At 43.0% G+C, this 10,856-nt stretch overlaps 1 protein-coding gene across 2 annotated transcripts; it reads right to left on the bottom strand.

Annotated features, from left to right (window-relative positions):
* Window positions 1-933: 933 nt before the first annotated feature.
* Window positions 934-7,878, bottom strand: hapln3 (hyaluronan and proteoglycan link protein 3). Of its 2 annotated transcripts, none has more exons than XM_078283069.1 (5): window positions 7,822-7,878; window positions 6,629-6,785; window positions 4,355-4,753; window positions 3,262-3,564; window positions 934-2,492 (listed from the first exon to the last, which is right to left on the bottom strand). In XM_078283069.1, exons 2-5 carry the CDS (start codon window positions 6,756-6,758, stop codon window positions 2,203-2,205), a joined length of 1,122 nt encoding a protein of 373 aa, XP_078139195.1. In that variant the 5' UTR covers window positions 6,759-6,785; window positions 7,822-7,878; the 3' UTR covers window positions 934-2,202. The 2 variants fall into 2 exon arrangements, with proteins under 2 accessions (XP_078139195.1, XP_071778418.1); XM_071922317.2 differs by having other exon boundaries at window positions 7,826-7,869.
* Window positions 7,879-10,856: the final 2,978 nt, after the last annotated feature.

The following is a 10,856-nucleotide window of genomic DNA, read 5'->3' as shown; positions in this document are numbered from 1 at the left end:
GTGTGTGTGTGTGTGACAGAGAGAGTAAGTACCCATGTGTGTACAAGTGAATACGTGTGCAAGCATGTAAGCATGCGTCTATGTGGTGAAGTTTGTGAGTATGCATCTGTATGCAGACGGACTGTACATGTGTGCAATTATACATATGTGTTTGCAGTGTGTGTGTGTGCAAGTATGCATGTGTGTATGCAGTGTGTGTGTGTCTGTAGCGCCTACGTGCGTTCCACCCATGTTTGGCCAGCAGGTGTAAATAGGATCTGCCCTTGAGGCCTGCTGGCCATAAAATCAGTGGGACTTCTGTTCGGAGTCCGGAGGGCGTAGCGACGCGCTGGACTCCCCCGGACGACCAGCGCATCGTGCCCAGACAGAGCGGCGCGTGTTAAGGATCTACTGTACTACCTTTTACATACAGTGGCTGTTTTGTATGGGTCAGTAACCCCTCTCACCTCTCTACCCTGGCATTCCCAATTGGAGAGCTAGTGAAGCTGTATCGCCAACTCATGAGCGCGCCGACCAGTGGTGCTGCTAGGATTTGCAACAACTAGAAGAAATTCACTGGGTACAAATGTGAGCTGTGTTTCGCAGGATTATAAATCTATTAAAAAAAGGTGTCAATTCCTCTGACTAAGAACCATTAAGCTTAATTTTTGTAGATGAAGTATGTTTTCATGCCATTATCCAAAGACTAAGTTTGAGTGTTGTGTACTTTCACAGATAAAAGACAGTTGAGATTGAGTGATGTATGATATTCACACCCTAAGATTTTGCATTACAACTGCAAGTACTTTCGCAGTTCAAAAAATGTTGAAATGAAATTATTAATTATTAATGCAGCATTTGAAGGCAGATGGAATTTTTAATGAGATCTTTTCCAAATCCCCTACATTCTGTTAACAAATGTACCTCACATATTAAAAAAAAAGCATGTTTAAAGTCGTTTTTTATTAATTTGTAGAAAATAGTACAAAATATGCAGCCATATATAATGATAAAAAGGGAAAAGGTATATAACTAAGCACTGTCTCTTCTCCCACAAGGGGTTTGAACACGGTAGTTTAAACAACATGACAACACACCGAATTACAGAGATTCACTCATAACTTCTGCATTCTCCATCACAGACCACTACTCTCAATCTCCCTTGGAAAAATGAAAAAGAGATACGTTATACTTTATACAGCGGGATACACAGACATTTCAGGAGATGGACAAAGACTCTAGTATGTTTAACAGTGGCGCTCCTGTTAGTAAGACATATCTGTGGCGGCAGCGGCCCGAAGGTAAGAGAAGTGGGAAGTTTTTACGATTGGGAGGTTCAAATCCTTGGACCGGCTGGGAAAACCTGGCAGGGAAACACTGAGAAACACTCTCCCCTCTTTCAGCAACTACCGTCAACGTGCCCTTGAGCAAGGCACTTAACCCACAACAGCTCCAGTAGAGAGGCCAACAGTAGGAGGCTGTGGCTGCACTGGGCAGCTCCCAGGTGTGACTGTAAGTAACTGTATGAATGTGATGTACTGTAGGGCATCGCTGAAGAAGACCATGCATGCCCAGGAAACCTCCGCCGAATAAATATAGGGTATAGATTAAGGATTAAGGGATGAAATAGTTTGAATATGAAGACTTGCTGTGTCTGAACACCTTCCCTGAGTTTGAATCAACTGTGAACTAAATATGATGATACTGAAGAGGTGGTGTGTGTATCAGTGCTGGTGGGTCAATAAGTAGTCAATGAGTTGTTCACTCAAATTCAGAAACTGCCACTGCCACTTTAAGGGGAAACTAGCTTGAGGAAGGAACGTTTGCTGTCAACAAGACTGAAGCCAAGAACAAATTTAACAAACTTTGGAAAGACATTCTCCTTTTCTGCAGGATGTCTTTGTGGTAGGAACATGATTTACATTTTGTGTAAGTACACAAATATAAGTGGGCCCTAGAGTAACAGATATACATAATTCAAAACATGTTGCTGGTAGTAAAGTTCAACACAAAGACATAAGTTGCAGTCTTATGGAGGTGGAAAGTGATTCATTCAAACTAACTGACTTCAAAGTAGTTGGCTCAGAGACGACCAAACTGGCTAAAGCTACTGCTAACTTGCATCCAAGCTAAAGCTAATGCTAGCCTCCCATGTAGAGCTTTAAATCAGTGCATTGTGAGAATGGTTGGCTTGGTTTGTTTTCATCTCTTGTTTCCACTGACTCAAACCAAGGTCTTCTGATAGCAGTAGACGTTAAATTTCTGGTGCGGAGGGGGGAAACCGAAACTACGCACCCCTGGTTCTACCGGCCCGCAGTTAGCCCGGGCCTTAACGATGGGGTAACGGACGCTCCCGTCAGCCAACCAGCCGGCGTCACAGCGGTCCAATCCCATCAGCCTCCAGGCGGCGTATAGCTGACCCACTTTGGCAATTTGGCCGCCGTCATTGTCACAAGCCTGGACCGCCTCTGTGAAGTTCAGCTGCAGTGGGTGTTTTAAGAAGTACACAGTCCCTACAGCAAGAGAGACAGACACATCAAAACATGTTATCACTCAATACTTTGTGACAGGGTGTCAGTTCATTAAAGGGAAACCAAACACAGAGATTACTTTTCAGGTTGGACTGCCATCTACTGGTTAAAAGCATGCTATTGCAGCTGCAATCTGCTATTGGCTGATCTTGGTTACCTGTGATGTAGGTTAGCTGTTTGGTAATGGTTTGTCACAGATGGGCCAATAGCAGCTAAGATCAGCCAATAACAGATTGCAATTGCAATAGCATGCTTTTAACCAGTAGATGTCAGCCCAACCTGAAAAGTATTCTGTTTGGTTTCCCTTTAAAAAACTCATAAGAATATATGCACATCATGCATCACGCTCCAACAACTAATGAAACAGGTGTGTTGGTAGCAAGTGGAAGACCTCTTCACTATTAGAAAATGTGCAGTAGAAATTATTAATAAATTATTACATGTGGGTCACCAAACTCAAAGGGAACATTGGTCTTAAATGCTCCTTTGATGTGGTTTTTTTGCATCCAAATAAATGCCTGGCAGTTTTTGTTTGATCTTTGCTCTCCATTATGATGATAAAAACGACAAGATCAAATTTCACTCACACAAAGGTATGGCAAGTGCCACACCTTGCCATACCCAACTGATGCTTTGTGATACCATGCACCTGTTGTAAATAGGCATTAGTAAAGAGATTGTGTCATGTTTTGACTATTTAGGTTTAAAATAGTGCCAACACACACACACACACACACACACACACACTGACCCTTGACAGAGGCGGAGAAGCAGAAAGCATCAAAGCGGTGGAGGAGTCGATGCCGTTGTCCGTAGCTGCGCAATCCCGGAGCTAAATCCACGCCCCCACAGCCCTCACGCGGCACTGTGATTGGATACTGCACCGTGCCATCAGCCAACCAGCCCGCGTTACACCAGTCTAGCCCCTCATCCCAAGCTGTGAAGAGCTGCTCAAACGTGGCCAGAGTGGCGTCCTGCTCCTCACACGCCTGCTGGGCCTCCAGGAAGTTGAAATGGTAGCGTCCTTCCTGTGAGAAGTAGGGGAATACCACTCCTATATGGGGGGAGAGGGTTAATAATGACACTTTGAATGTGCATACACAGGAACACTCTCTCAAACACATTTACAGATACTTTTGGGGAGGCAGGTGGTGATTAGAGAGACCGTCCTGTAACTGGAGGGTCAAAAGTTCGATCTCCACAGTAGCCAATGTGCCCATCCTTGTTGAAGTATCCTTGAGCAAGACAATTCTAGTAGCCCGAACAGCCTCAAGATGTCGCTGCAATTTACATGCTTCTCGAGTCTGAGCTCAACCCATTCAAAACCTTGGAGGGAATCTTGTCAACATACCGTGCGCCAAGAAATATCAGTCCGCATGTGACTGTTTTGAAATTTGTTCTGCACATGCTAGAGTCAGTGCCGGCACGTGCCTCATGGATGAAGAGAACGGTGCCTGCGGAGGAAGGTGAATGGTCGACTTGGACATGGAATTTTCCATTTCTTTTCACATACATCTGTGAGTGCCTGTTTTTCACATACATCTGTTTTATATATATACTCCCAGAGGAGGACACTGAATCAGATCCTATCTTCGACCAGCTGCGTCTTGCCGCATGGTATGTGGGAAAGAGGATGCAAGATGCAAGTGATTGTAAATAAGTTGCAGTGACATCATGAGTCAGTTCAGGAAACAAATTTCTAATTACACTGTACACTGAATCTAGCACACCACCACAACACCTAAATTCTTCAAATTCCTTACTTAACCACCTCAACCTCATGAATTCACCTTGCCCATCACACACACACACACACACACACACACACACACCCCATCCCTCACCCCGCAGCTCCAGATCCACCGTGACGCTCTCGTCCTCCAGACCGTCGATCACCTCACAGCGGTATCGGCCCGTGTCGTTGAGGTGCAGCTCGTTGATCACCAGCGACATGTCCCCCGGTGCCGAGCGGCGCAGGCGCACGCGGCCCCGGAAGCTGCCGTAGCTGCGGTGACGGTTGCCCATAGCGACCATCACCTCGGTTTCCATGGCGATGGCTGCGGGGGAGGCAGGAGCGTCGATGGCGTTGGCGGGCAACCAGGACCACTTGACGCGGGTCCGGCGGGGCGTGTTGAGTTCAGGCTCGTAGCGGTAGTGACAGGGAAGAGTGACGCTGCTCCCCCTGGAGGCCGACACCGAGGGCTGCGGGGACTCCACATGGAGACGCACCCCGTTGAAGTAGACTAGAGAGGGCACAAGCACCAGAGATTAATACAAAATGTGTTAGATAACATATCAGTTAATTTTTTAGCATGTTTCATCTCCTTGGACTACCTTTTGGTTAGATACATTGCCTAATAACTCAAAAATCCCAACTGTATAATGATGATTAACGAGGTAACCATTAAACTTTTTGACCCACAGTACAATTGTTTGGTTACAAAACACTTGAATTATGCTGCATGAGTTGTTTGGAGAAATGTGATGGACATTTTATGCTTTTTTTGTAGTTGTAAAAAGATGAAAGATAGATGATTGGATGAATTTTCATTTTGGGGTGAACTATTCCTTTAAGACTTACTTGGACAACCCCCTATCCAATAGCCAACACACAGCACACACACACACACACACGCACACACACACACACACACACACACACACACACACACACACACACACACACACACAGGACTAGACCTAGTGGAACAGAAACCCACATCTATCACCAGCAGAGTTTGTTTTGATGACCAGACTGACAGTCTAGGCTCCATAAATTACATGCTGTCTTCTCCCCACATGTAGGTTAGGGCATCCTGCCAGTCAGCTGTGTTATGATGTATACAAATCATGCAGTACACACACACATACTTGCAAGGCTCTCTCTCTCAGACTCACAAACACAAGCACATACACACACACACCCACTCACCCCCCTCTACCATGCCTGGATTACCAACACCCTGTACCGCCAATCACCCTGAGATACTTCTGCACATACTGTACATACTGTATACCTGAAATAGTTGTAGGCTACATTTAACTGGGGGAGTATTTGACAGGGCAGATGCACCACATAGTCTACAGCAGGGGTTCTCAAAAGTTTCCATGTCACAGACTCACAAATCTAACATTAGGGCCATGGAGCCCATTGGATCAGATTTTGTCCCAGGAAACCCCATATGGGACAATTTTTGTTACTGTACACTGTTATTCTATACTGGATATGAGGAGATAATAGCGATGAGATTGATATGATCGCAAATTGGACTTTTTAATTAGACTGTAACAAAATTTCTTGGAGGCAGATCTGCTCTGGAGGCAGAAATAATCTCATTGGTTGAGTTTAATCTCAATGGGCGGAGCCAAAGAACCATAGTTTTTCTGTAGCATTAGACTAAAACCAAACCAAACCCAGTGAAAAAGGCAAGGGAGAGGGGAGGCAGTTAATAATATAAAGCCTAGCGCTCTTGCTACTAACTGAAAAAATGCATTGTATTTACACTGAGTTATCTATGTTAGCTATTTAGCTAACCTGACCTTCCAAATTCAAACTAGCCATACTAGCCTATAGCTATCTAGATAAGATAGTAAGCTAGCTTGGTGAATTTCCAAGATCCAATGCCATATGGTAGTGAATGAATGAAAAAAAAAAAAAAGAAATCACTGCAATTATACTTTTTGTTTATATTTTGACCAGAGTTCCTTCTTTGTCATTCATATTTGCCAGTTAGTTAGCTAACTTGCCCTCCAAAAAACTGTGGATCTTTGGCTCCGCCCATTGAGGTTTAACTCAACCAATGAGATGATTTCTGCCCCCAGAGCAGCTCTGCCTCTGAGAAATGTTAATCTGCCATATGATTAGCATTCATTCTCATTCTTATATCCCTACATTCTGTAATTGGGATAATTTCTCTTGAATTAAACTAGAGTGAAAATAAAACTATTCCTCATTTTGTTGGAGACCCCCTGCGACCTTCTCAAGGACCTTTAAAGGTCCCCGAACCCCACTTTAAGAACCACTGACACAGGGTCAAATGGAGATCACTGGCAGTACAGGTAGGCTATACACCCACCCACCCACACACCCCCCCCCCACACACACACACGGGACCTACTCTCTCCGTTGCCGTTGCCGTTAGTGATGTCCTGGTAGTAGAAGCCGTTGTTATACCGGCGGATCCCCTGGCCGCCGGGGACCAGCAGGTACAGCCAGGCGGCCAGCAGGGGGCGCAGGACACTGAGCATGGCGGCTGTCTGGGGCGCTGACTGACACTGGAGAGCCACGGGGAAGAAAATAAATAAATACATAACATAACACTAACCTCTGATCAGTGTTGTTTATTCAGCTCTCCTCTGTCTATTGGGAAAGTGCCACAGCCTACTACCGAACAAAATACAATATTTATGTCACATCAATTAGACAATAGTCAAAATTCAATTTGGTCCAATAAAACGTTTTGACATTAACTGCAGATTAGTGCATGTCAGATATGCACTTTCATTCAGACGAGTTCATATCAATAAACAAAATAACCAAATAAGACCCTTCCCAAAGTAATCTATAGTATATATGTAGGCTATGCATTGCAATTGAAACATAATCACACTATCTTAATAACTAGGTCAAAAAGTACGGTAAAAAAAATTTTTTATAGGAGGCTAAAGGGAATTCATTAGGAGAGATGATTGACAGTTTGCTTTTGAAGTCAATCAAATTACACACTGATAAACTCGAAATAGTTTTGTTTGATCTTCAATAATGTGAAACGGGAGGAAAAAACATGAGCTGCTGCTGCTTTTAAACATTTTTTCTTTTTACTAATCTTCAAATTCCTCCATGTCTATTTAGAAATCCTGTTTATAGGCTACACTTTACTTGAAGTGCATTTAGATGCATTACAAGCAGATTATAAGCCCGTTAGAAGCAGTGAGAAACTTTTTTCACAATATAATCATGAAACAAACATCAGAAAATCACATTCAGTTTAATATCATGTCTTTAATTTTACGGTTTCCCCATAAAGTATTCAACCCCCTTAATCTTTTAGACATTGATCTGATTATAACTACCATGCACTCAGACTGTGCTTATAATGCGGTTATGATGCCTTATAAAGCCTTATGAGCCACTTGAAGTAAAGTGTTACCAAAGCTATCCCTTTACCATCTGAGTTATCCCATCGACTAAAATTCAAGCCCACAGCCTGGTTGAAACATAAATGAACTATTTCAGGCATTCCGCTAAATAAGTTAACGCCTATTCATGGTGGGAAAAAAGCCGTAAAAATCGTCGTAAAACCGAAGTCACTCACAGATAAGCTGCTCTCCGCCCAGCGTGGCTTCAGTTCATCTTCTCGGTATTCTCTGCTCTCTACTGACCGGACAGTCCTGCCATTGAACAGAGCGCGGGGTGACGTCACGCGACGAGGCATCCCCTTTGAAGTGAGTGGCGCTCGTAAAAGTGACGTCATCCTCATCCAATAATAATATATGAAACAACAAACTATACCAATACCAATACCAATACTGACACTAATACCAACTAAACAGCTATATTTACACAGCACTTTGAAATGAATGGCAGCTTGTAAAAGTGACATCATCCTTTTCCAGTATGAGACAAGGACATATAACACTAATAGTCATACTAATAACAACATAATACTAATAACAAAACATGCAACACTAATTGTGATACTAATGCAAATACTAATACTGATGATACATACCAGTACTAATAACAAACTAAACAGCTATATTTGTAGGCCTAGAGCAACTTGTAAAAGTGACCTCATTCTAATACAATATGAAATATGAACATATAATACTAGCAAATATACTAATAGTAGTATAAGACTAATACCAAACATATAACACACATGAGTAATACTAATACCAATACAAATACTGGTACTAATAACAACTAAAGAGTTGTATTTGTGCAGCACTTTGAAGCGAATGAGGTTGTAAAAGTGACTCATCCTTATCCAGTATGATGAAGAATGTGATGAGCAAATTAACATACTGTATAATGATAATAGTGACACCAACACTAATACAACTACCAATACCAATACTCATACTAACACTAATACTAACAATGTAACACCATATGAGCCCATCTTGCACCCAGATGTATCCTGACTGTTACTCATGTGGGCTAAAGTTAATGGGGGTCATGTTGGCCCAGTTTGGCCCCTTTCTAAACCCAGTCACACTAAAACCCCACTAAACACAAAAACACCAGTGGCTCCTCAGTGGAACCTGCAGACAAACCCAATCAAGGCCCATTTCTCTTTCTTTAACCCAAATGGTAAAGGTTGGCAGTGTAATACATAATAACACCTATAACTGTACAGCAGTTAAACAGCTTCATGTAAAACATTCTTTCACAGCAGCAGTAATGCCGTGACAATTTTATTAGGGTTTGTTCTGTTCAAAGGCAGAAACAAAAAATACTGATCAACAGTTTACAACGCAGGTGTATTTTTACTGCCTTTTTTCTGCATGATGCAACCCAGCATGGTCCGACTCTGAGGTAAGATGTGAAGAGATTTTCAGAATTTGAATCAGGGCTTAAATGTGTAATATAAAATCTGTGTTTGTAAGTTGCCCTGGAAATGTCATTGAAATATGGAAAAAATGTAAAATTTGAAATGTGGTATGTTGGAGAAATCTTGTAAACAAGAAAACCCAGTAATTATTCTGCACATTGTGTTTAATCCAGTACAAACACTGACAAATAATAATAATAAAGTTGCTTATATGTTCAGATCATGTCTTTTCAAACAGCAGCATTATCAAAACTACGGGTTAAAGCTGCCAACTCTTGTATTTCTGGTATGTTGAGGCTGATTAAGCATATTCCATGCCCGTGTTTTGCCACGGCCTCAAATAACACTGCAAATATTGCCACATGAACTCGTATTTCAGTCATGAGCTGAAATAATAGCAGCCGTGGTGGAAAACAAAAGCAATTCCAGTTCTCCGCTGGGGCCGAGGAGAATGTGCCGCTCCGCCGCCCGCCGCCCCGACAGCTGAGTGAAGGCTGCTTATCACGCCGCAGATGGGAGCTGCCCTCCTGACACACACACATGCTGCAGCCCATAGAGCTCTGGAGGAGACATGGGCACACACACACACACACACACACACACACACACACACACACACAGAGACACAGACACACACTTTGTTTCTTTCTCTTTCACACACTTGCACTGTCAAATTTCAACCTTACACATTGTTTCTCTCATTTTCTCTCTCTCTTTCTCTGTCTCTCTCTCTCTCTCTCTCTCTCTCTCTCTCTCTCTCACACACACACACACACACACACACACACGCAGAAACACCCTCCTCTCCCATCCCTCTGAAGAGCCACACCACACAAACGCCCCAGAAACCAGGAGTCCTGCAGCTCTTTGAGCCCCGCACGCTATGGTTTCCTCTGCGGTTCGCCCTCTGTTTTTCTAGAGTGACTGACTGACATCCAGCAGACATAATAGAAACTCTAGACCACCACTACTTGGGGCGGGGTGGGGGTGTTGAGGAAAAAGCTGCCCCAAGCCCCCGGAAAACAACCAGGATGTCAGGGGTTTCGTTCCAAATCGCTGTTATTATCAAAACACTGATCAGTCAATATGTTCATTTACTATTGTCTCACACTTACTGCAACATATCCTAAATATGAAGTGGAATGACTTATTTCTAATATTGATTCCAGTTTCAAAATAACATTATTTGGTAAGCAACAATTTCACTAGTTAATTACTTTAACAGTATTCCATAATATGTTTCCCTTTCATTCCAGCAGTCATGCCAAATTATCCCACTCTCTTTCTCTCCCTTTCTCTCTATCGGTCTTGTTTTTACCTCGTCTCCTCCTCCCACCTCTCCGCCCAAACCTGACCATCACCTCCACTCCCTTCCCTCCATCCTTTCATCCTCGCTATTCCTCCTTTCTCCCCGTGTTCTGCCTTTCTGCTCCTTCCCATCCTCGTTGCCACAACCTCATTCCTCCACATCTCCTGTTTGTCTGTCCACTACTACTAGTATTCCTACTGTTCTCCTACTACTACTACTGCACTTTTCTCAACAACAACACAGTTATATGGTGTTGCAATGAAACATCTGATCTGCCTTTTCATCTCCTTTCATCAGCTGCAACACAGTCTTAATCATTCTTACGAACACAGAGTACAGATTATATGAAGATTATGCTCTTCCTCCATGAAATGATTATGTGACAGTAGCACAAATTGGAGACACCATTCACTTCACCTGTTCATCATGTAAAATGGGTTGCAAACAGTTAAGTTGAGGCAAGTAAACCTTCCGGGTGAG

The sequence above is a fragment of the Centroberyx gerrardi genome, chromosome 4, assembly GCF_048128805.1.
Source record: "Centroberyx gerrardi isolate f3 chromosome 4, fCenGer3.hap1.cur.20231027, whole genome shotgun sequence".
Classification (NCBI taxonomy): domain Eukaryota; kingdom Metazoa; phylum Chordata; class Actinopteri; order Beryciformes; family Berycidae; genus Centroberyx; species Centroberyx gerrardi.
This window is presented reverse-complemented; position numbering and strand designations above follow the sequence as displayed.